The 27,789-nt window shown below is 40.6% G+C and overlaps 1 protein-coding gene across 2 annotated transcripts; it reads right to left on the reverse strand.

The window, feature by feature from the left end:
• Positions 1 to 582: 582 nt before the first annotated feature.
• Positions 583 to 27,789, reverse strand: pax3b (paired box 3b). Of its 2 annotated transcripts, XM_089121518.1 has the most exons (9): positions 27,273 to 27,789; positions 25,931 to 26,166; positions 25,632 to 25,758; positions 25,049 to 25,198; positions 13,837 to 14,036; positions 13,586 to 13,751; positions 13,318 to 13,499; positions 8,550 to 8,769; positions 583 to 1,271 (listed from the first exon to the last, which is right to left on the reverse strand). In XM_089121518.1, the coding sequence occupies exons 1-9, from the start codon at positions 27,355 to 27,357 to the stop codon at positions 1,237 to 1,239; spliced, it is 1,401 nt and encodes a 466-aa protein (XP_088977644.1). In that variant the 5' UTR covers positions 27,358 to 27,789; the 3' UTR covers positions 583 to 1,236. The 2 variants fall into 2 exon arrangements, with proteins under 2 accessions (XP_088977644.1, XP_088977643.1); XM_089121517.1 differs by lacking the exon at positions 27,273 to 27,789 and having other exon boundaries at positions 25,931 to 26,215.

Raw genomic sequence — 27,789 nt, forward strand, 5'->3', positions numbered from 1 at the left:
GCAAGTGTACTTTTAAGGGATGGTTCACTTTGAAATTAATTTTTGATATGTTTTAGCTTACCTCTATGGCATCCAAGATCTAGGTGTCTTTGTTTCCGCAGTAGTTTCAATTTTGATATTTTTAGGTCAAACCGTTGATGATCAGTCATATAATGGAGGTCTATGGTCACCACCTCAAAGAGCATGCGCAGAGAAGTCCAAATTAAACATGATTTAATGACTCGTAAATGTAAGTACACATTGATGGATTAAGACACAAAAGGAGTGGTTTGTGTAAGAAAACGAACAGATATATCAACAGACAACGTTGAATTTTTTTCCGCAACCGCACGAGAGATCACTTCCGGCGTTTGCGCAGACCGAAGCGTCCGCACCCTCAGATCAGTTGGACGTGGCTGTGCTTACAAGAGGTAAAAATGATATAAATACTGTTCGTTTTCTCACACAAACCACTCGTTTCGTGTCTTAGGCCATCAATGTGTACTTACATTTACGAGTCTCTGTGCATGCTCTTTGAGGTGGTGACCATAGACCTCCATTATATGACTGACACACAAGAACGGTTTGACCTAAAAATATCAAAATTGAAACTACTGCGGAAACAAAGACACCTACATCTTGGATGCCCTTGAGGTAAGCTAAAACATACCAAAAATTAATTTCAAAGTGAACAATCCCTTTAAGTAAATATTAAGGTCCGAAATGCTGTAAAATGTTCCAATCATTTGTCTAAAAAAACCCGAAAACATCATTCAAATGTCAAGGAATGCGTTGGGAAAAGCATATTTACAACGTGGTCAGAGAGCGACGTGTCTGGCATCATAAGAACGGCCGACCTCGTTCCACGCTCTTGATTTGGACGCCGCCGGTTGCACAGACCTCAGTGGCTGCGAATGTTTCGAATGAATGTGGCCATTTCTATTTCTCATATTGCACTTAAACATGTTTGCAGTAAAATCACACACAAATGTCTCCGTTTCAGTTTTGATTCAACTTGTCTTGTTGTGTTTTCTGAGATTGTGGATAATTCAGCTGGAAGGGCTTTTGAAGAGGAGTTCAAGGGAATGTTTCAGACAGAAAAAGCCCTTTTGATCTGCCGGCTGTGTGTCTGTGGCATAACAGTTTTATTAATATTGCCAAATCAAAGAATTTGTATTTCAGTCTTTATCTCTCATCAAATCCTAATTCCGGCTTTTAAAATGCAGGACTTTGGGACAGTTGAGTTGCGCGACCCGTTCAGGCAATTTCAGGCCTCAGATAATGAAAGGAATCTGGAAGAAAAGAAAAAAAGGATTAAAAATTTAAAGATGCATATAAAAGTAATACAGATCTTTAGTAATATTTGTTGTGATAATGTTTGCATGAGTTATTGCAGCTGCCGGACTCGGAAAGAAAGCATGTGTCGTCCATTGGACACAGTAATCATGCCGGCAAACGCTGACCCTCCTCTTCATTAAAGAGCTGCTGTATTTGTGCGACGGCCTTTTCATCAGAGCGTAACTGTATGAGCTGACTGTAAACTGGGATAGTGAGTTAGACAAGAGCAGCTGCTTCTCATCATGATACTGCCACGGGAGATTAGCATCCAACCATGACATTCACACACACGCAAACCCAGTCCAGATATTACAGAATCAGACCTCTGCAAATCACACACAACTATATCCAAACATCTGATGTGAGCGTGAAGAATTTTACCCTCCTATTACATGTTCAGGTTCAAAATCTCAGGTCACGAACAAACTGCAAGTATTGGGAGTGACGATCACATTTCGGAGTTATTCTCAGTGTACAGATGATCACACTATCACGCTATGATCGACATAGTGATTACTTTAGCAATGTTTTTTTGTGTCTTGCAGCTGTAAACTGGAAATACACATGCAAGTTGACTAATGAAATCTATTTTTTAAACGTCGTTCGAACCACAAACGAGTGAGCCAAGTGCCAAGTGAGCTGAACTGTATGAACGGCGTTCGTGGTTCGACTTGTCGAGACTGTTTTGCTAAGATGGCTCCTGCCTGTATACACGAAGTGAGTCTTTATCTTCTTATTAAACAGTCTGAACTCTTACAAAGTTCTCAATGCTTCATTTTGCATGTATGGAGCCTCATTATGTTACTGTGTGAGTGTGGGGCTATTTTGAGCCTTGTTAGTGGTATAAACTAATGATTTCTTATTACTTATTATATGCCCCCATATACTAGCGTATACGCTAAACAGTTTTTAGGGATAAAACTCTTTACATTCGATTATCATGAAAACAAATCTCAGAGAACGGTCGACTAGGTAGTACCGATGTTTTATTAGACCAAAGGTTCATTTTGCGCCGGAGTTCTCCTGTCACGGGGTATGGTGCAGGAGAACAGGAGTGCAGACGGAAGGAATAGGAGGATTCCAGAGATTCACACGGAAGGTAACATTTAATTCAGGATACAGGCAAGGATACAGGATAACACGGGGTAACATTCGACATCGACCGACAATCATGGGTAAAACAAAGGGAACTAAATACACAGAATAATCAAACATAATGGGGTGAGAACAGGTGAAACAGATGATGATGACGAGGAACAGGTGGCTGATGAGGGAGTGAACACGGGATAGGGTGACGAGAGGATCCTGGGAAGTGTAGTGCTGCTGACGGGACAAACAGGTGAAGACGAAGACTGTGACAGAACTCCCCCCTCCCGGGAGGCGTGACCTCACGCCGCGGAACAGAGGAAGGAGGGGGGACGAACTGGGGCCTGAGAGGGGCGTGGCCAGGGCGGAGCAGGCTGAGGGCGTGGCCAGGGCGGAGCAGGCTGAGGGCGTGGCCAGGGCGGAACAGGCTGAGGGCGAGACCAGGGCGAAGCAGGCTGAGGGCGTGGCCAGGGCGGAGCAGGCTGAGGGCGTGGCCAGGGCGGAGCAGGCTGAGGGCGTGGCCAGGGCGGAACAGGCTGCGGGCGTGGCCAGGGCGGAGCAGGCTGATGGCGTGGCCAGGGCGAAGCAGGCTGAGGGCGAGACCAGGGCGAAGCAGGCTGAGGGCGTGGCCAGGGCGGAGCAGGCTGAGGGCGAGACCAGGGCGAAGCAGACTGAGGGCGTGGCCAGGGCGGAGCAGGCTGAGGGCGTGGCCAGGGCGGAGCAGGCTGAGCGGTCTCTGGCGCTGGCTGGACGGTCTCTGGGGCTGGGCTGGTCGGGCCCAGCGAAGAAGAGAGCTCGGGCTCGGAGGAACTGGACGGAACCAACAGTGAAGAGCGTTCAGTCTCTGGAGGACTGGACGGAACCAGCAGTGAAGAGCGTTCCGTCTCTGGAGGGCTGGATGGAACCAGCAGTGAAGAGCATACAGTCTCTGGAGGGCTGGACGGAACCAGCAGTGAAGAGCATACAGTCTCTGGAGGGCTGGACGGAACCAGTAGTGAAGAGCATACAGTCTCTGGAGGGCTGGACGGAACCAGTAGTGAAGAGCATACAGTCTCTGGAGGGCTGGACGGAACCAGCAGTGAAGAGCGTTCAGTCTCTGGATGGCTGGACGGAACCAGCAGTGATGAGCATACCGTCTCTGGAGAGCTGGACGGAACCAGCAGTGAAGAGCATTCAGTCTCTGGAGGGCTGGACGAAACCAGCAGTGAAGAGCATTCATTCTCGGGAGAGCTGGACGGAACCAGCAGTGAAGAGCATTCAGTCTCTGGAGGGCTGAACGGAACCAGCAGTGAAGAGCATACTGTCTCTGGAGGGCTGGACGGAACCAGCAGTGAAGAGCATTCATTCTCTGGTGAGTGGGACGGAACCAGCAGTGAAGAGCATTCATTCTCTGGTGAGTGGGACGGAACCAGCAGTGAAGAGCATTCATTCTCTGGTGAGTGGGACGGAACCAGCAGTGAAAAGCATTCATTCTCTGGAGGGCTGGACGGAACCAGCAGGGAAGAGCATTCAGTCTCTGGAGGGCTGGGCGGAACCAGCAGTGAAGAGCATGCATTCTCTGGTGAGTGGGACGGAACCAGCAGTGAAGAGCATTCATTCTCTGGTGAGTGGGACGGAACCAGCAGTGAAGAGCATTCATTCTCTGGAGGGCTGGACGGAACCAGCAGTGAAGAGCATACAGTCTTTAGAGGGCTGGACGGAACCAGCAGTGAAGAGCATACTGTCTCTGGAGGGCTGGACGGAACCAGCAGTGAAGAGCATTTATTCTCTGGTGAGTGGGACGGAACCAGCAGTGAAGAGCATTCATTCTCTGGTGAGTGGGACGGAACCAGCAGTGAAGAGCATGCATTCTCTGGTGAGCTGGACGGAACCAGCAGTGAAGGGCATTCAGTCTCTGGTGGGCTGGACGGAACCGGCAGTGAAGAGCATTCATTCTCTGGTGATCTGGACGGAACCAGCAGTGAAGAGCATTTTGTCTCTGGAAGACTGGACGGAACCAGCAGTGAAGAGCATTCATCCTCTGGTGAACTGGACGGAACCAGCAGTGAAGAGCATTCATTCTCTGGTGAGCTGGACGGAACCAGCAGTGAAGAGCATTCAGTCTCTGGTGGGCTGGACGGAACCAGCAGTGAAGAGCATTCATTCTCTGGTGAGCTGGACGGAACCAGCAGTGAAGAGCATTCATTCTCTGGTGAGCTGGACGGAACCAGCAGTGAAGAGCATTCAGTCTCTGGTGGGCTGGACGGAACCAGCAGTGAAGAGCATTTATTCTCTGGTGAGCTGGATGAAACCAGCAGTGAAGAGCATTCATTCTCTGGTGAGCTGGACGGAACCAGCGGTGAAGAGCATTCATTCTCTGGTGAGCTGGACGGAACCGGCAGTGAAGAGCATTCATTCTCTGGTGAGCTGGACGGAACCAGCGGTGAAGAGCATTCAATCTCTGGAGAGCTGGACGGAACCAGCGGTGAAGAGCATTCAATCTCTGGAGAGCTGGACGGAACCAGCGGTGAAGAGCATCCAATCTCTGGAGAGCTGGACGGAACCAGCGGTGAAGAGCATTCAATCTCTGGAGAGCTGGACGGAACCAGCAGTGAAGAGCATTCAATCTCTGGAGAGCTGGACGGAACCAGCGGGGAAGAGCATTCAATCTCTGGAGAGCTGGACGGAACCAGCGGTGAAGAGCATTCAATCTCTGGAGAGCTGGACGGAACCAGCGGTGAAGAGCATTCAATCTCTGGAGAGCTGGACGGAACCAGCGGTGAAGAGCATTCAATCTTTGGAGAGCTGGACGGGACCAGCGGCGAAGAGCATTCAATCTTTGGAGAGCTGGACGGGACCAGCGGCGAAGAGCATTCAGACTCTGGAGAGCTGGACGGAACCAGCGGCGAAGAGCATTCAATCTCTGGAGAGCTGGACGGAACCAGCGGTGAAGAGCATTCAATCTTTGGAGAGCTGGACGGGACCAGCGGCGAAGAGCATTCAATCTCTGGAGAGCTGGACGGAACCAGCGGTGAAGAGCATTCAATCTTTGGAGAGCTGGACGGAACCAGCGGTGAAGAGCATTCAATCTCTGGAGAGCTGGACGGAACCAGCGGTGAAGAGCATTCAATCTTTGGAGAGCTGGACGGGACCAGCGGCGAAGAGCATTCAATCTTTGGAGAGCTGGACGGGACCAGCGGCGAAGAGCATTCAGACTCTGGAGAGCTGGACGGAACCAGCGGTGAAGAGCATTCAATCTCTGGAGAGCTGGACGGAACCAGCGGTGAAGAGCATTCAATCTCTGGAGAGCTGGACGGAACCAGCGGTGAAGAGCATTCAATCTTTGGAGAGCTGGACGGGACCAGCGGCGAAGAGCATTCAGACTCTGGAGAGCTGGACGGAACCAGCGGCGAAGAGCATTCAATCTCTGGAGAGCTGGACGGAACCAGCGGGGAAGAGCATTCAGTCTCTGGAGAGCTGGACGGAACCAGCGGGGAAGAGCATTCAATCTCTGGAGAGCTGGACGGAACCAGCGGTGAAGAGCATTCAATCTTTGGAGAGCTGGACGGAACCAGCGGTGAAGAGCATTCAATCTCTGGAGAGCTGGACGGAACCAGCGGTGAAGAGCATTCAATCTTTGGAGAGCTGGACGGGACCAGCGGCGAAGAGCATTCAATCTTTGGAGAGCTGGACGGGACCAGCGGCGAAGAGCATTCAGACTCTGGAGAGCTGGACGGAACCAGCGGTGAAGAGCATTCAATCTCTGGAGAGCTGGACGGAACCAGCGGTGAAGAGCATTCAATCTCTGGAGAGCTGGACGGAACCAGCGGTGAAGAGCATTCAATCTTTGGAGAGCTGGACGGGACCAGCGGCGAAGAGCATTCAGACTCTGGAGAGCTGGACGGAACCAGCGGCGAAGAGCATTCAATCTCTGGAGAGCTGGACGGAACCAGCGGGGAAGAGCATTCAGTCTCTGGAGAGCTGGACGGAACCAGCGGGGAAGAGCATTCAATCTCTGGAGAGCTGGACGGAACCAGCGGTGAAGAGCATTCAATCTCTGGAGAGCTGGACGGAACCAGCGGTGAAGAGCATTCAATCTCTGGAGAGCTGGACGGAACCAGCGGGGAAGAGCATTCAATCTCTGGAGAGCTGGACGGAACCAGCGGTGAAGAGCATTCAATCTCTGGAGAGCTGGACGGAACCAGCGGTGAAGAGCATTCAATCTCTGGAGAGCTGGACGGAACCAGCGGTGAAGAGCATTCAATCTCTGGAGAGCTGGACGGAACCAGCGGGGAAGAGCATTCAGTCTCTGGAGAGCTGGACGGAACCAGCGGGGAAGAGCATTCAATCTCTGGAGAGCTGGACGGAACCAGCGGTGAAGAGCATTCAATCTCTGGAGAGCTGGACGGAACCAGCGGTGAAGAGCATTCAATCTCTGGAGAGCTGGACGGAACCAGCGGGGAAGAGCATTCAATCTCTGGAGAGCTGGACGGAACCAGCGGTGAAGAGCATTCAATCTCTGGAGAGCTGGACGGAACCAGCGGTGAAGAGCATTCAATCTCTGGAGAGCTGGACGGAACCAGCGGTGAAGAGCATTCAATCTCTGGAGAGCTGGACGGAACCAGCGGGGAAGAGCATTCAGTCTCTGGAGAGCTGGACGGAACCAGCGGGGAAGAGCATTCAGTCTCTGGAGAGCTGGACGGAACCAGCGGTGAAGACTCGGGCTCGGCAGGGCTGACTGTGAGCGCAGGCTCGGCAGGGCTGACGGTGCGCGCAGGCTCGGCAGGACTGACGGTGCGCGCAGGCTCGGCAGGGCTGACGGTGAACGCAGGCTTTCTGGGGACAAGTATCCAACGGGGCCGGCGGATCGGGGGTAGAATCCCCTGGAAGCTCCCGGCGTCCATGTTGCTTTAGGTGGTCGGTCGATCTGTCACGGGGTATGGTGCAGGAGAACAGGAGTGCAGACGGAAGGAATAGGAGGATTCCAGAGATTCACACGGAAGGTAACATTTAATTCAGGATACAGGCAAGGATACAGGATAACACGGGGTAACATTCGACATCGACCGACAATCATGGGTAAAACAAAGGGAACTAAATACACAGAATAATCAAACATAATGGGGTGAGAACAGGTGAAACAGATGATGATGACGAGGAACAGGTGGCTGATGAGGGAGTGAACACGGGATAGGGTGACGAGAGGATCCTGGGAAGTGTAGTGCTGCTGACGGGACAAACAGGTGAAGACGAAGACTGTGACATCTCCTTTAAGTGATTTATTTAATTTATTGAAATATATTTGCTTGGTGATGAATTTATTGATGTTACATTAGCCTTTATATATTTAACTATATAGATAAATTATTTAAATAGAATAATATATAAATATGTAAATAATTTTTAGCTATATAAAATATCGAATGATGTCGAATTTTTTTTTTATATTATTGAAATATATTTGGTTTGTGATGAATTTATTGATGTTACATTAGCCTATATATATTTAACTATATAGATGAATTATTTAAATAGAATAATATATAAATATGTAAATAATTTTTAAGCTATATAAAATATCGAATGATGTCAATTTTTTTTAAAAAATTTTTATATTATTGAAATATATTTGGTTCGTGATGAATTTATTGATGTTACATTAGCCTATATATATATATATTTAACTATATAAATAAATTATTTAAATAGAATAATATATAAATATGTAAATAATTTTTTAGCTATATAAAATATCGAATGATGTCGAATTTTTTTTACAATAATTAATAGTGTATAATTATAACAATCGTTCATTTATATATATATATATATATATATATATATATATATATATATATATATATATGCTGAATAATAATTTAGATTAATCAAGAATAATTAATGTATAAATTATTTTTAATTTATATGTCATGAAGAGTGTAAAATTGCTGAGACTGGTGTCAGATTATTATTATTATTATTTTTTTTTTCGTCTTTTAATTTATTGAGAAATAAATTGTGCATACAGGGAAAAGTCGGAGGTATACGATCAGCAAATGATGCAAACTAAAATTTGACACACACACTCCAGATATTAGAGCATGTGTGCAAAGACCTGTAAATCAAATCATAAACATAAAGCAGGCTGACAGTAATAACGACCTTACTTTGTCCATACTGGCTGTACTGGTAGGGGGCGCTGTGCTCTGTGCTGTAGAAGGAGGCCGGGCCGTAAGACGGAGGACTGGGCAGGTTGGAGCGGACAGGTAGAGTCGGCAGGTTCTCGACGCGCTGAGAGCACGAGCTGTTCACGGATACACACGACTCCAGAGAAAACTCAGCCTGGCTCTGGTGTGTGACTCCAGCTGGCGTTATCAGTCCCATAACCTACAGGGAAGGAGTTCTCAGTGTGAATCACACACTGTCTGGTCTACATAGTATATGAGGATGGGATTAGAGCATTTAAAATTATAGTGCATTTAATATTCAGAAATCATTTCACTCAAAACACAACAAAATGCAATGCATAATTCAAAACACCTCTAAATTATCAATACAGAAAATGATGTCATATTAATGAGATTGTCCTCCAAATGGACAGGTCTTTGGTACAATATGCAAATATATATATTTTTTAATCTGATTCTAGGACTAGAACAGAGCCAGAGGGCAGTGCAGTGTATGTGTGTGTGTGTGTACTCGTATTATTTAACCTAGAAAACACTGTGCTGCATTTCAGGAATTTTGCATGTGTGCTCTGGGGAATAAAAGTTCCTGAAGCATAATTGAATCTACCACCAGAATTATGGCCAAAATAAACACACACTCCAGCCGCTCCACCAAATAAGCACCTTTACGTAGAAACAGAAAGAGAAAAGCATGTCTCCCAGGCTACAGGATCCTATTACATCAGTGGACACAGTAAACGCAGTACAACACACACACACAGACACGGTCACGCACATGGTCTCGCTTAAACCCTTTCCCAGAGTGACATGAGCCGAATCCAGGATCTGCGGCTCTGGAAGACTTTCTCTGCGAGTTTTGGAAAATTTAGCAACAGAAAAAAAAATTATTTACATGAAATTTCCTGGATAGTATTTAAACTTAAACTTCCAAGACACCACAACATTGCACAGCTATTGGTTGTAAAAAATCTTCTAAGTCTATTGCAGCTTACAACGGCTTACATATACATAGTAACCGGCCCATAAAACTAGCCGCTAATGATGTTTCTATGGCTATATCTATGAGACTTTTTTAGAGCATATTTCCAATCAAATTTAATTAAGTAGCTTTCATTTTTTAAGTTTCATTTAAGAAAATACACATTACATGGGTTTGTAATATTTAAAAGGGTCATTGAATGCCCATTTTCCACAAGTTGGTATGATTCTTTAGGGTGTTCATGTAAAGTCTGTAAAATACTTTGATTAAAATTCCTCAATGGTTGTGTAAAACAACACCCTTTTTACCTCAAAAACAGCTCTGTTCACAGCGACCCGTTTCGGTGCATGTCTCTTTAAATGATAATGAGCAACTGCTCGTCCCACCCCTCTCTTCCATGGGGGTGTCACACAGGACACATACAGTGATGCCTTGGTGGACAGTATACAAGTCGATGAGGGCGGAAATATGCTAATACGGGAAATATGGTAATACAGGAAATGTGTTATGATGGGAAATGTGCCAATACGGGAAATATGCTGATAGATGAAATATGCGAATACAAGAAATATGCTAATACAGGGAATATGGGAAATATGCGAATATGGGAAATATGCGAATACAGGAAATATGCGAATACAGGAAACATGCTAATACAGGAAACATGCTAAAACAGGAAATATGCGAATACAGGAAACATGCTAAAACAGGAAATATGCGAATACAGGAAACATGCTAATACAAGAAACATGCTAAAACAGGAAATATGCGAATACAGGAAATATGCTAATACAGGGAATATGCTAATACAGAAAATATGCTAATACAGGGAATATGGGAAATATGCGAATATGGGAAATATGCGAATACAGGAAATATGAGAATACAGGAAATATGCGAATACAGGAAATATGCGAATACAGGAAATATGAGAATACAGGAAATATGCCAATACAGGAAATATGCGAATACAGGAAACATGCTAATGCATATGCGAATATGGGAAATATGTGAATACAGGAAATATGCTAATACAGGAAACATGCTAATGCATATGCGAATATGGGAAATATGTGAATACAGGAAATATGCTAAAACAGGAAATATGCTAATACGGGAAATATGTGAATACAGGAAATATGCTAATACAGGAAATATGTGAATATGGGAAATATGCTAATACTGGAAATATGTGAATACAGGAAATATGCTAATACTGGAAATATGTGAATACAGGAAATATGCTAATATGGGAAATATGCGAATACAGGAAATGTGCTAATATGGGAAATATGCTAATATGGGAAATATGCTAATACAGGAAATATGCGAATATGGGAAATATGCTAATACAGGAAATATGTTAATATGGGAATATGCTAATACAGGAAATATGCGAATATGGGAAATATGCTAATACAGAAATATGCAACTATGGGAAATATGCTAAAACAGGAAATATGCTAATACGGGAAATATGCGAATACAGGAAACATGCTAATACAGGAAATATGTGAAATATGCTAATACTGGAAATATGTGAATACAGGAAATATGCAAATACAGGAAATATGCTAATACAGGAAATATGCTAATACAGGAAATATGCGAATATGGGAAATATGCTAATACAGGAAATTTGCTAATATGGGAATATGCTAATACAGGAAATATGCTAATATGGGAAATATGCTAATACAGGAAATATGCGAATACCGGAAATATGCTAATATTGGAAATATACAAATACAGGAAATATGCTAATATTGGAAATATGCGAATACAGGAAATATGCAAATACAGGAAATATGCGAATACCGGTATGCTAATGAAAAAAAATATTTTAAAATTTTATTGATTCCTGTAATCAAAGCTGAATTTTCCTTTGGCGAAAATTCGCCAGTTCGAAAAGTTACGCCAGTCTATAACATGATCATTTGCAGCTAGACATTTCTGATTATTATCAATGTTGAAAACAGTTGTGCTGCTTCATATTTTTTTGGAAACCATGACAGGATTCTTTGATGAATACTAAGTTCAAAAGAACTTATTTAAAATAGAAATCTTTTGTAACATTTTAAATGTCTTTACTGTTACTTTAGATCCATTTAATTCAACTTTACTGAATAAAAGTATTAATTTCTATTTAAATAATTCTATATCCGCGAGACCTGCACAGATTGAGACATCCATCTCAATATTACACTGGGATGCTTTGAATCTTAGCAACATTTTTCACGTATTAGTAATAGTATCACAACTAGATGATGACAGCGAGAGTGTGAGACTGTAATACATTCACACCCGTCAAACCTGTAATTCACAGCGGTCTGTCAGTGTTCTTGACAAACACCCCCCGTGGAGGAACCTTGTACAGATGAGAAACATGTGTGGGTCAGTCGTCCCATCTATCACACTGTGTGTGAGTGTTGCTTTGTCTTCTGTGCTTTGCTTTGCACGGTCCAGTGATAAAGCTAAAGATAACCGAATGAATAATGGCCCGTGGATGACCTGCGATGGAGGAATTTATCTGCGTAATGCGTCGCCTTGAAGTGTGTAATAGTTTGTACAGAAGCCAGAAGAGCCCATTAAACTGACACTCCACTGTGGGTCAACAGGTGGGGGATCGACTACACCTTCACTGGGATGTTTTTAAGTTTTAAGGGCTTAAGCAAAAATATAAATAACATTTATCTCTTTTTTATGCAGTGGTTTAGGTTTAAGCTGTCAATTACCACAGGAAATAATGTTTCTAGAACTCATAGTTTTGATTAAATTGTCAGATGAAACTGTATTTTGAGTTGTAAAGTGTCTAAATTGTTCTTTTGAGGTGGGACTACTTTTCAGTGTTGATGAACTTCTGATAATACGCTACTGATGTAATTCCTGTGAATGGAGTCGGCTTCATGTGAAAATACTTTACAGATTTTTAATGCACTATTACATTTTAAAACAAATATTTCATTAAAAACGTCAATAAGTAAATTACATCAATCTCCATTGGTTTATTTATACGGTACAGTATATTTAATTACTTGCACATATGCATTTATATGGATATGTAACAGTAATTAAATCATGAACTGAGCAAATGAACGACTAATATTTGCATTTTTCCACCGAAAAAGTTATATATTTTAAATATTTATATGTAGTATTAAATTAAATACTATAAAAGTTATAAAAAATATCTAAATATTATATTATAAATTAATATTATATTACAATAATATTTATTTATTTATTATATTAAATGAATAACATTTATATGTAATATTATGCAATATATTCTAGATTATTAATTATTATTTATTATATTAGTATATTATTAAATATTATAGCATACATCAAATTATATGAATACTACATAATGTATTAGTATATTAATTTAAATAATAAGAATATTATTTAATATTAAGGTTTTCACTATATATATATATATATATTCAGTGAAAAATATAATATTAAATAATATTCTTATTATTTTCAGTATATACATATAGCCACGTCAGAATTTTTTAATATTTTACTTGGCTGCTGGACATCCATGATGGGTGTGTTACTGTACGCAAAATAAGGGACTTTTTTTTCTGTGCTAATCAACATCAGGCCAATGATGCTTTACTTATTCGATCCACTTTAATGTTCAAGTCATTGGTTAAACCAGTCATGACCCCCCAAAAAAGACTGGGAATCTACTTAATAATACTGACTGGTTTGGAAAAATTATTTTTAAATGACTAGAAAGTAATTCTGTGACTTTATTACCTGAGAAGACAGTCCATTATTGATGGAAGAGTTAGCGTGACTGTTATGAGGTCCAAAGGTATCTGAATATCCTGGGTAACCATGGCGACTCGGGAGACAGTAGGAAGCCCCGCTCTCCGGCCCCGCCCCTTCTGGACTCTGATGATGCGGGAGCGGCTGAGGTCTGTGTACGGTGCTCGAGTCTGAGAACAGATACATGCATATAATGGTTGCAGAATACATCACAATGTATTTTAGGTAACACTGAAATTTAATATAAAATGTTTACCTTGAGAAAGGCCAGCGGGTGGGTACGGGCTCTCTGACAGCTGATACGGGGAGAGACTGGACATAGCCGGATGTGAAAACCCACCAGGGATCAGGTGATTGAATGCCATGATCTGATTGGCTCCCGCTTGCTTCCTCCAACGAGCTCGTCTGTTACTGAACCACACCTGAGTAAAGACAAACAGGAAACAGTTCATATGCCTTTTTTTGTATTCTGTCTATTCATTTTGAGGAGTATGGGTGTATTTGTACCTGTACTCGTGCCTCTGAGAGTTTAGCTCTCTGAGCGAGCTCTTCTCTGGTGTAGATATCAGGGTAATGTGTGCGTTCGAAAGCTCTCTCCAGCTCCTCCAGCTGTTCGGCCGTGAAGGTTGTTCGACTGCGCCGCTGTTTCCTTTTCAGAGGCAGATCGGGCTCAGATTCCACCTCTGAACCTTCATCAGACGGACTCGCTGAAACACATGCAAAGTATGCAAAGATTTTTTCATTAGATTATTTAGACATCTATTTAAAGGGGTCATGACATTAGAAATCTAATTTACCTTGTTATTTTGACATATAAGAGGTCTTTGTAAAAACTACTAAAACATCCTGCAAGTGTAACCGGTCCTACTCGAACCACTCCGAGTGAGATTCAAATCCGGGTCGCCTGCATGAGAGATCTCTTGAGATCAGGGGAGTGAGGTTTACACACATAGCTCTTTACAACAGTTACACTCACACCCCTAAACTAACCTAACTTACCCCCATAAGTGATAAATTATATCATTTTCTAAAAAATGTGTAATAAAAACAAATTAAACCTAAATATTTGAATTGGATTGGGGTTTTTTTTACTGTTTTTTAATGTTTATGGTAAATCACCATACAATCATATAAAGTAGTCGACCAACAACATACACAAATACAAACAAGCAGAAGCACAAATGTGGCAGAACTCCCTCAACTGGCAGAACTACAAACAGGGTTTCTGCAGGTTTCACAAAGTCAAATTTAGGACTTTTTAAGACTTTTTTAAGACCATTATGAATGAAATTTAAGACCTATATAACAAAAAAAAAATGTAAAAAATTATGTTTTTAAGTTTTAAGCGATGAAGCAAAAATTTAAATAACATTTATCTCTTTTTTATGCAGTGGTTTAGGGTTTAAGCTGTCAATTACCACAGCAAATAATGTTTCTAGAGCTCATAGTTTTGATTAAATTGTCGGTTAAAACTGTTTTTTGAGTTGTAAAGTGTCTAAATTGTTCTTTTGAGGTGGGACTACTTTTCTGTGTTGATGAACTTCTGATAATACATTACTGATGTAACTCCTGTGTATGGAGTCGGCTTCATGTGAAAATACTTTAAGCAGGACGAAAGAGAAAAACAAAGGAGAAAAGAAAGAATGGATGATCATAATATTAAATGGAAAAAAATCATATAGGAGAAAAACTTATGGAAAAAATAAAATAATGAATCAAACCTGATCCGAAGTAAAAGTTTTTCAAAATCAGCCATTGTACCAATGAGGACTCATCGCAAACTATGGGAAATTCCTACAATTTCACAGGGATTTGGCTTAGGGAACGCTGAACTTTGTGGAAAACTGTTCATCAGCCATGGAATGACTTCACAACAACACATGCCAAAAGGAGAAGCTGGTAACTATATATTAATTGGGCTGGAATTAAAGGAGATTCATATTTATTTAATTTATAATCTTCAGACATTGAGCTAGTGCATCTCTCTCTCTCTCGCTCTCTCAGTCTTTGTTGGATTGATTTGCACGCTCCATCTGTGGAATCCGTCACGACGGCCAGGGCTCTCAGTGGAGGCTGTCACCTACCCTGGAGGGGGTGGAAGGGGCATCCAGAAGGCCAAAGGTGGGTGTGTGTGGGGCGAAAAGTGAAAAAGCTGGGCCAGAGTAGTTCAAGAGCTAAATCTCTTCAAAAACCCATTCACACGAAGCACAGAAGCACCTGAAACCTCAGATCTGGATGCGGACACAGATAATCTGAAATCCATGCAATGCAAATCTGATTCTGATCCAACCCATTAAAGGAATAAGAGCTGAATAATGAGTGGGTTTTCTAGTTCTGTGCACTCGCATACATATTTAGTTCAGGCATGAAGACTGATTTGTCTTTTACAGGCAATCTGCAAGCAATCACATTGGTCTTGATGAGATTGCTTGCTCAGCATTTTAATAGCCTGGTTCATTAGTCCCTCTGAAACCCTCCACCTCCCCCAGCTCCACCTGCCTAGATCTGCTACGCCATTAATGTACGTCTATTTATGCAGCAGCAGCAAATCTTATGTTTCTGTGTATCTATTAGTCCTTACTGGAGCAATAATAAGCCAGAGCATTGCAGATCTAGTCCGACAATACCAAACACATTAACATTGCCATATTCATCAACATGCCAAAACTAATTTGAGAGCTGTCATGATTGAAATAACTTTTGTTCAAATTGGTTTATTATTAGGATAAAGCCCTTGAGATGTATCATCTTGTTTTCGAGGGGGTCCCAAAATATGTGTGCGAAATACAAAATGGAAAAAGATTCTGTTTTCCATAAAATTAAAGTAGATGGTGATTTAAGCTGTGAAAACTGGTAAGTGGCTATGTTACGGCATCTAACACTTAAATTTAATTTTGGGGTGTAGCCTTATGTATTTTGGGTGATTCAGTGACTTTACAAATTCTATATATATATATATATATATATATATATATATATATATATATACATATATATACATATATATGAAGAGTTCAGATGCAAAAGCCTCTAAATGCCATTTGAAATTTTCTTCTTTAATGATGATTTTTATCAAGCTTGTATATTTAAGTTCAGTGATTTCACTTAAATGGCAATGATAATTACCTATTAATTGTTATTTAAGTGAAATTATATGATCAAATGGGCTGCGTTTTTCTGTTCTGTTTTTAATCTTATTTTTTTATATGTTTGTCTATGTAAATATTCTAAGACATTATCAATATCAAACCGCTTCCTCGCATCATGTAAAGTGATTGCAATGTGGCAAATTGGAAAAATGCAGTCTCAAATGAGATTTGACACCAGATGGGAAGATTATCAGTGAACAACGACTTTAGTTTTTAGCATTTTCTCACACAAATCTATTGTATGACTTGAAATATAGTGCACAAGTTGCATGGACTGTGTTTATGATACTTTTATGGTGCCTTTTGTCATTATAGGAGCTTTTTAGGAGCACTTTTTTCAGATTTGATCATCAGGTTGCAAATTTAAGTAAGCACTTGCATTTTTTATATGTTTGCTGAGTGAACGGGAATCAATGCAATAAACAGAAGGAAAGAGCAAGAATAAAACAGGCCGCAAGCTTCTAAACACACAGAACCAAAAACCAAAGCGTCATGGAAATGAAACCACTGGACAATCTAGAGGTATCCTGCCTTCTGTAAATAGCCTACACAGAGTAAGTGTTTGCCTTTGTATGTGTGTGTGTGTGTCTTTGGCATGTAAAGTTAGCGTATAGTGCACACGAGTATGCTTAGATATTTTAGCCCTCCGCTATGTAAACGGTGCGGTCACTAAAAGCATCTCCAAAGTTTCTTTTCAGCTCTGGGCCCTGGTCGCTTAAATTCAATATTTGGAGGCGAAACATCACCCCGAGTGCATTTACCTCTTGGGTTCATGCACACAATCCACCTAATACCGTGGGACGGCAAACCCAAAGGCACTTTCACTTCTTACCACAGTTTCTTATGAAACTTTGGTAACACTTTTCTTAAAGACTTTTAGTATAATAAATTATAAAAGTAGTTTAATGCATGAATTATGCCTTGTAATGCACGTCATTGTATAGTCTCATAAATAACTGTAATACATTATAATACTTATATAATCATTGAACAAACCTTTAGAAAGTATAATACATTAAAACACATGATAAACTACCAATTTCAGAATCTGCAAATATTAAAACTTTGATTACAATTATTTATGAAAAGATATAATACATTATAATGTACATTATGAATGCCTTCATAATGCATTATGCATTAGGGCTTTAATTAAAGTGTTACCGAAACTTTTATAAAATGACTTGATTGATTGATTTTGTTTGACCACTTATAAATATAAAATATGAAATTGGATTGCATTGGAGTCAATTCGTTCATTTCGTTTGTTGAATGAACCAAATGACTCGGAAAAAGATTTGTCCATTTTGATGAACGAGTTCGAACAGGAGAGTCACAAACGCACATCACAGAACAGAGCAAGGCGACCATTTGAGCTTATAAAACTTAATTTTTTTTTTTTTAATGAGCGATCGTTTCGTTTGATAAGACCCTTATTCATCGTCTGGAATCGTTTAAAGCCCTTTGAACAGTTTGCACTGAAACTGTCTTTTGGACCGTTTGGTTCCCATTGAAGTCCATTATATGGAGAAAAATGCTGGAATGTTTCATCAAAAACCTTAATTTATTTTCGACTGAAGAAAGAAAGACGTGGACACCTTGGATGACATGGGGGTGAGTAAATTATCAGTAAAAGTTTTTTTTAAAAGTGAACGACTCCTTTAAGGAAGAAAATCCTTGCACTTGTTACGTGTTACACTTAGCTTTGGTCTGAGGCACGCCACAGAGGTCCGAGATAAAACCATATGTGCGTGTGTAGCGCTCTGAGTTTGTGTTTTAGTGTGTGTTCTTCTGATTCTCTTGGGGGCAGATAATGAAGAGGGCTAATTGAGCCAATGACATGCCCCCTCGCCATCAAAAACAGCCCAAAAAGAAAGACAAAGAGGGGAACAAAAGAAAGCTTGGGAACAAATGCAGCGTCTCGAAGAGGGGAAAGCGAGGCGGGTTCACTTGAGCGCCGAGGCCGGCTGAGTGACTGCCCGACTACATTAAGCAGTACATAGAGAACTAACAGATGCCGGAGACAGAAAGGATGAGTGACAGCTCGTGGGCCCATCTGCCCCCCAGCGTTTAGGAACAGAGAGAAACAGAGGGAGGACTTGACTTGCTAAAGAGCAACTGTGACCCTCGCAGCTGGCCTCAAACAACCACACGTTTCAGCTCTGAGCCAAATGTGCTCTTCGTCTGTTTAGCCTCTTTTTCTTTGCTTTTTTGCTTGTGTGACTTATGTAAAAGAAGCTAGTGTGTGTGCAACTGTAAACATTTCAAACAGTGGGATGGTGCACGCTATGGGCTCATCACATAGCACGTTTAATTCGGCATCAAGTTTTGTAGTTTGAATCCAAGTTTGTGTAGAAATGCATTGACTACGGTTCAAAAACAAGGATTGATATTCATTACATTATGCTTACAAAAAAAATGTATCCACAAAAATATGAAGAAGCGCATGTTTTCAACCTAGATAATAATAATAAATGTTTCTTGAGCGGCAAATTAACTGATTTCTGAAGGATCATGTGATACTGAAGACTGGAGTAATGATGCTGCAAATTCAGAGGAATAAATTACATTTTTAAATATATTCAAACAATTATACTGTATTTTTTTATCAAATAAATGCAGCCTTGAACATGAGAGATTTTCTCTTTTTTCTTTTTCAAAAACATTAAAATTCGAAACCAACTCCAAACTTCAAATCCGATCAAATAATCGAGTCAAGAAAAGACTGCTGTATATATAATTAGTTCACACTTAAGATGGAGTGCATTGCATTGTAGGATATAGTATTCAAAGCGGTGTGTATATTGCACATTTTAGCAATTAATTTTGTGCACAGAGAAATTGCAACACAGAGATTGCAAAGATACTCTAAAAAATTGCTGGGCAGTTTTAACCCAACTTTGGGTCAAATATGGACAAACCCCAGCCATTGGGTTACATTTTTTAATTACATTTTTAACCCAACGTTTGGGTTTGTCCATTTTTGACCCAAAGTTGGGTTAAAACAACCCAGCATTTTTAGAGTGGTTTTATGCTGAAGGGAATAGGAGTTGAAACAGGAAGTAGTCACCTGCCTCTCTAAACATACACCAATGTGACCTTTGCTCCCTGGAGGTCAAACGCCAGTGACCTCAAACCGCTCTGTTTACCAATTGAAAACCCATACTCAGACAAGTGTTTGCTGACTGTCTCCTATAAGAATTCGCGACCTAAAACAAGTTTTTTAGCAAAAAGAGCAGGAAACTGCACTTTGTGATTGGGTGAGTTGATTCATATTTGATAATAGGTTCAGTTATCAACTCTCTCTGTTGTTTTCGTGCTGTCTGTGTTATAACTCACACACACACACACACTGTAATTTTTCCTTCAGGGTCTGAACGCAAGCAGACACGGATTCCTAAGTCTGCTGACCCTGACACTGCTCACTGGACACAATGGAGACAGTTTGGTTTGGGGGGTTTCCCCGCATTGTCCATCTCACTGTAATCCTTTCAGTCTCTCTTTTCATCAGAAAAGGAAACAATGTACGCTTTAATATTTCATAGATAAAAATGTCACTCTGTACTTTCACATTTCCAAACCCACAAACAAAATTTTCACATGTAACTCCTCTTAGAGATTACAAGGTACAGCCTATATTTCTGATCAGACTGGAACAAAATCCCACTGAAGATTCCTTCCTTAGCAACACCTTAGCAACGGCTTACATTCTAACTATCACCAATCGGAACCGACCTGGAAACCACTTAAAATACCTTAGGTGTGTGAAATCAAGTCAGTTTTTTATACAATACACATAGGTCCAGATTTACTAAACAGGGCAAATAAAGCGCAATCCCATAAAAGCACTGAAGGGAGAAGAAAGTTATGCACGTGATCTACTAATGACACGCAAATTAAAGCACACATGTGCAGATAGTTTATTAGTGTTAAATTAGTGTCTAGTTTAAAGGATTAGTTCACTTTTGAAAAAACTTTTGCTGATAATTTACTCACCCCCATGTCATCCAAGATGTCCACGTCTTTCTTTCTTCAGTCGAAAAGAAATTTAGGTTTTTGATGAAAACATTCCAGGATTTTTCTCCATATAATGGACTTCAATGGGAACCGGATGGTTCAAGGTCCAAAAGATAGTGTTAATAACAGTTTCAGATGCAGCTTCAAATGTCTTTAAACGACACCAGACGATGAATAAGGGTCTTATCATGCGAAATGATCGGTTATTTCAAAACTTATTCCAAAAATGTAACTTTTCTAAGGACAAATGCTAGCCTTGCTCTATTCTGTGAGGCGCGTTTGCAACGTCACGTAATATACGTAATTACGTTCAAAAGGCCACGGGCGACGTAGCCGGAAGTACAGAATCAAAATCGTCCGACATCGTTGTTTTTCCTTTTAATTCCTTTTTTTGTAAACGGTGTTTGAGCTAGTTTGCACGTTCAACCTATGCGTTCAACTTGTAAACACTGACTCTGTACTTTCGGCTACGTCGCCCGTGACCTTTTGAACGTAATTACGTAATACGTGACGTTGCAAACGCGCCTCACAGAATAGAGCAAGGCTAGCATTTGTCCTTAGAAAAGTTACATTTTTGGAATAAGTTTTGAAATAACCGATCGTTTCGCATGATAAGACCCTTATTCATCGTCTGATATCGTTTAAAGACATTTGAAGCTGCATCTGAAACAGTTATTAACTGTCTTTTGGACCTTGAACCATCCGGTTCCCATTGAAGTCCATTATATGGAGAAAAATCCTGGAATGTTTTCATCAAAAACCTAAATTTCTTTTCGACTGAGGAAAGAAAGACATGGACATCTTGGATGACATAGGGGTGAGTAAATTATCAGCAAAAGTTTTTTCAAAAGTGAACTAATCCTTTAAGACAAGCTATTTTGTGTGCCATATAATGGCCCTAATACCAGTACCAATACCAATTGACTAGCGCAAACCTTAGTAAATCACCTTGCATGATTGATTTTAAATACTCTCCTCCCATAAATTTGAAAAGGAAACTCCTACAAATGCAAAAAATAACCTTGTTCGTGCCGTTTAAGCGCTAATTTTTCACTGTGTGTCTTTAGTAAATCCTGACAGTAGTTTTTTATTGGCAAAAGAAGGTTTGTGCTGGTGCTAGCTGGCCCGTTGTTTCAAAGCAGCTTTACAGGAAATCATGATGGCAATATTTATAACATCTTAATATCTTCATGCCAAATTTAGCACATTACAGCTGGGCGATAATTTCTTTGACATTTTTCAATAATACAAGCAATCAAGCATTTGAGGTTTTCTGTATCGTATAAGCCTGTATGTATGTGCAGTTGGAGATACTTATCCAATAATACAGTTCACATTTTTGCAATGATATAAAAACAATCATGCAGCTGAGATTTGCTATAGTATATATTGCTTTATGTGAGTATACTGTTTTTATGCAGGTAAAGTATCTGTGGACCACACAGAACATCATAGCAACCGCCTAGCAACCACTTTTCAAAAAGTCGGGGCTCAATGAACGGCACTTTTCAATGCTGTTTTCAGTCCAGGCTTTGTCTTGCCAATTTGGTCTTGACGAAGTTTCCTTTTTTAGGTCTTCCTGGTGGTGCATTTGTGTTTTTGTGCTTGTGTGCATGTGCTTATGTTTGCGTGGGCTTTCAGAGTAAATTACGAGCCGCTGACTGCACACTCCATGGTGCCACACAAACCATCCCACACAGGGCCAGTTGGCACTGTTTGTGAATGCATGTGTACGTGTGTGTGCAGCCATGCATGTGCTTGCATGTTTGTGCATGTGCATATGTTTGGCGACGTGTGCATATGTGCGTATTATAGGAGTGTCAGACATTTTACACTTTTTTAAAGTTGCATTTTCTATTCTGGCCGTATTTAAATGCATCTAGTCCAATACGATACAATGGTTTATCCTAACTAACAGGGAACTTTAACTAATGTTCTGGCAAGGTTCTCTGGTTACACTTTATAAACAAAGTTCGGGAGGAGTCAACTCGTCATCAAACTATTACAATGTCTACCCTATCAGCATTCATTAAACATACTTTAAAAATGTGGGCCCATATTGATAGGATAGCATCTTGCAGTTGATGGAGATTTGTGGGATGCACATGCAGGACATGAAGCTCCCATTCCACCACATCCCAAAGATGCTCTATAGGGTTGAGATCTGGTGACTGTGAGGGCCATTTTAGTTCAAGAAACCAAGAAACCAATTTGAAATGATTCGAGCTTTGTGACATGGTGCATTATCCTGCTGGAAGTAGCCATTAGAGAATGGGGACATGGTGGCCGTAAAGGGATGGACATGGTCAGAAACATTGCTCAGGTAGGCCGTGGCATTTAAACGATGCCCATTTGGCACTAAGGGGCCTAAAGTGTGCCAAGAAAACATCCCCCACACCATTACACCACCACCACCAGCCTGCACAGTGGTAACAAGGCATGATGGATCATGTTCTCATTCTGTTTACGCCAAATTCTGACACTACCATCTGAATGTCTCAACAGAAATCGAGACTCAACATTTTTCCAGTCTTCAACTGTCCAATTTTGGTGAGCTCTTGCAAATTGTCGCCTCTTTTTCCTATTTGTAGTGGAGATGAGTGGTACCCGGTGGGGTCTTCTGCTGTTGTAGTCCATCCGCCTCAAGGTTGTGTGTGTTGTGGCTTCACAAATACTTTGCTGCATACCTCGGTTGTAACGAGTGGTTATTTGAGTCAAAGTTGCTCTTCTATCAGCTTGAATCAGTCGGCCCATTCTCCTCTGACCTCTAGCGTCAACAAGGCATTTTCGCATTGAAGCTACTAAACAAACATTTTTCCAGTAAAGTTAATAGGACGTTCGTTCAAAGTTATCTGGTCTTTAATTATGCTCTCAAAATCATTCATGGATTCCCAGAATGCTTGCAAAATTATAAGATGAAACTGTTTATGTTCACACAACCAAGATGATACATTTGGTAAACATTTAAAAAAGAATGGACATTTTTCAACATTCAGACATTCAATAACGCTTTAACTTAATAGGGTCATTTGTAAACTGGGATGATTGGATTTTTGGAGGATGGCAAACAGTGAGATTTCACTCCCCGCACACACGCCAACATCTTTGAGTCTTTAAGATGAAATATGGAGTCAGTATGAAGGAACGGGTTCAGGAATCAAGCTGCTGCCTGTTCAAATGAAGGGTGTGAAGACTGAACTCAACTTGCCTGTCTGTGTCTCCCAGAGAAGGAGGGGCGATGGTGGGAGAATGGAACGGACAGACAACGGCCCACAGATATTAATCGAAAATGCGCCGCAGGCCAAGAGAGGTAGCACGGGGCATGGGGAGGACGGAGGAGAAAAATGTGTTTGACTCATTGGCAAGATGAAAGTGAAGTTCAAATAAAGAGCCCGATTTAATCGGCTTGGGCAACTCGTCTTTCTCGGATCGCGAGACGGGCAGAGCGTGACGGACGGGCTTTGTGGAGGCGCGCATGACGAGAGGCTCGCCCCCATTGTGACTGACGCTCCGGGCCATGAAGGAACAGCCGAGGAGAACACTGGTCCCTATTGACCGAAATAGCCTTTAATAAACTCCCGTCGCCATTAAGTGTGACACTGCATCCCGATCAGTATTATTTAGGGATCTGAAGTGGTGTTAGCAGGGCATTGGTGGCAGTCAAATAACGTTCACCTTAATTAGTCACGCAGGGATAGACTGTTAGCTCATTAAATATCATAATAGAACAGCAAAACATCAGTCACTCCAGCTGTTGGCTTCAGCCAGAAGGCAAAAAATAGACTATTTGACACTATTTTTTCTCTTTGAACAGTAAATAGTACAGCTGCCCTGTCCTCTTAACTATCATGTGATGTCACATCTTAATAAGTCTGTTTTAATAAAAGTCAGAAGTTTGGAATGACATGAAGGGGAGTACTTTTCTTTCTTTTTTCTTCCAAATATGACCAAATATCATTTTTAGTATATACAATTATTTTTGTATTATTTTAACCCGCAAAATGAATCTATCATTGCAGCCACAATTTCCAGAGATATCCCATGTTTAACTCGTTCTGTGTTTTTTGTCTCCCGGTCTATTCATGCCTGTTGCCATAATATTTGTCAATTTTTTTAATTATTAGGATACACAAACTAACTAATTTTAATAAAAAGAAATGGTTGAATGAATTAGAAGATATATTACAAATCAATTCGCATTTCTGTTATTTAAATGTCTGCTTTTTTACCAATCGAATGTTTGGACTACTCAATGTTTATGAATATTTCCACATTTTAGAATGATAGTAAAGTCATCAATAGGCTACTATGAAACATCACAAATACGTGTTCTTGTGTTACGCAGCACGTTTGAGCTTCAGCAAGAACCAATGAGGTTCATTCTCGTGTGCAATCACTTTATGAACTTTTTGAAGCGTCAAAGTGTCAGTTGTGTAGCTGTCAATGTAGTGACAGAAATCTCTCAAATCTCACCTAAAAGATCTTAATTTGTGTTCTGAAAAATGAATGTAAGTAAATGTAACTTAATTAAAAAGAGTGTAGGATCCACTCACATCTGTCTGCTAGAATCCCCTCGATACTGTGTCCGCTCCTGCGGGCGATTTCTTCTTGCTCATGCTTTTCGATGTCCTCTTCATCCTCAACCTCCTCCTCGTCACCTCTCTCACCATATCTGCCTCTCATGATGCGGCTTAATGAACTCACTGATCAAGAGTTAAACAGAATGTATTATGACAATGATACTTGTTGTAAACATTTTTTTCTTTCTTTTCTTCATTTATTAAAAAAGTTGTTGAGTGTGTATTATGTTTTCTTTTAACATGTTAAACTTTTTAGCAATGTTCACAAACATTCAGTAGGCTAACCACAAAATTTAGACAACAAAACATGAATAGGCTATAGGCTAATCCTGTTCGAGCTAACATTGATAAAAACATAAATATTGTCATTGTTTATTTCTCTATTTTTTATTATAGGCTAGATTAAAGACATTTTAGAAATAAACTTTTTGTGTAAGCCCTACTTCTTTTAGATAGCTTGGCTGACGGCCAACTGATAAAGCCTTTTTTAAATCCCGTAAATGTCAGCAATAACATAATAAAATAATTCGCACACTTTCCTATGTTTATCCCATACCTGATGGTACGTTGTCCGGGTCACAAATTCCCTCTTTGAGCAGTTTATCCCGAATTTCCCAACTGAATATTCCGGGATTTTTCCGTTTATATTCCTCAACGCGCTTCTCCACATCTGGAGATGTAGTCTGTTAAAAATAATATAAAAATAAAAAACAGTCAACAATGTGCCTGGTTCAGTTCAAAGACTCTCGTTATGTCATAAAGTCAGCGCTTTCGGTCGACCATGTTGCTTTGAGTTTGCTCACAGAATCCCTGCGCGCCAGCTGTAATAGATGAACCCGCACCTCAGGGCCTCACCTTGGATTTACTCCCGCCGATTGCTCCAGGCCGGATGGATCCAGTCTCCTGATACCGACACAGGATTTTGGAGACGCATCCGTGAGAGACTCTGAGCTGGCGGGATATCATGCACGGTCGGATCCCGTGATGGGCCATCTCTACTATCTTATGCCGAATGTGGTTCGGTAGAGGCCGGCCGTTGATGAAAACTCCTCCGAGCTGGTTAACTCGACCCTGACCCATCGGAGTTGAAACTGCATTGAAGCAAAAATTATGTAAGAAACGGTCATCGAAGTAGGCACAAACATGATAGAAAAATTGTATTCATGCAGTTTAGCTTATTTAAGGAAGAGCCGATGCATGTAGCCTTTGAGCGGTAACACTTTAGGCCTACTGTGTAATAATAATGAACTACTTGCAGACTACTTACTAAAGGGTTAATAATAGGGTTTCTTTTGGGTTAGTTGCATGTAAATTATTCATAATTTATAGTTTGGCTACTATGACTAGGTCTACATGTAACGTGTACAAGAAAGACCACTGTAAAATAAAATGTTGCAAATTGGTCACAATCAAAATAGCATGGTTTTTCCATATTTTGAATTGAATTAGAATTGAGTTAAATAAAACAAAATAGAAATGTCAGTAAATATCCGAAAGAGTTCAATTGAAGCAAATAAGTTGTGTTAATGATGAAAACAATTAAAAATATTCATAGCCAGAACTGTACCTTATACTGTACAACTTTTGGTTATAGTATTTTATAGTGTCATTGTTACTCGTTAACCTTAACATGTAGTTAGCCTACTTAATATTAGCCTACTCTGTTAAATATAATTACCGTGTAACAAATACTCCTTAAAATAAAGTGTAAACACTCAATTTTACGGTGTCTTTGTTACACTGTATTTTGTTAAGGAATAGTTGCATGTAATTATGCATAATTTATAGTTAGGCCTATTACTACAGTAACTTGTAACAAGGACACTAAAATAAAGTCTTACCGATTTTTTGTTTTTGTTTTTTAGAGAACCAGAAATCAACACATTGGTCAGCAGAACCTAATGTAATAATCTAACATCAGCTATTGTTTCTAAATTTGCTCATCCAATAAATCACTGAAGAACATTTCTTTTTATTTCATATTATTTTTTTTATAATTACATAATTCAATTTAGGCTTTTAATAGTATGTAATATGTTAAACGTTTACTGTCTAAAATAAAAAAATAACATCACCGTTTTCAGAACTTGCAACCCCAATTGCAAAGATAGTTTACATTTCACCTCAAATTTCTACTATTGGCCTATTTACAAATATTTGAATGTGCATTGTTTTAATGTAGGCTAATGCATTTTACCCTCCATTGGGAAGCCAGTGCGGGAATAGTTTTGAGAGAGAGATGGACGCATCATCCTGGGAACGGTCCCTGCCAACCCGTTCATTGTTGACTAAAAGTGCACTTCAGGCAAACCACCAGGGCTTAAAATGCATGTAAATATTCCACGATCAATAAAAAAAACTCCAGTGATCTTTTTTGTATCCCTCAAGGAAAATAGAAAGTAGAGAATGGAATGAAAAGTTATCAATCAGATGCAGCCACTCCACGTGTATGGTCCTTCGTTTGTTTTCTCATTATGTGACGACAACTATAATCGCCGCGTTATTGTTATTAGCAGACGTTTGGGATGAGCGCGAGTTCTCAAACTACTGAGACATTCATTAGTTTGCAGAGACCTCCTTGTCCATTACTCGAACAGCGCGTTCTGATTGGTCCACAGGATTCGGTAACCGGGAGCTGATTGGTCGAAGATGTGCACTTTTGCTTTATGAGCGTTCCAAAGTGTAGGCTACAGAAGATATCCAGGGACTTTCTA

The sequence above is a fragment of the Pimephales promelas genome, chromosome 16, assembly GCF_988280905.1.
Source record: "Pimephales promelas chromosome 16, fPimPro1.hap1.1, whole genome shotgun sequence".
NCBI lineage: Eukaryota > Metazoa > Chordata > Actinopteri > Cypriniformes > Leuciscidae > Pimephales > Pimephales promelas.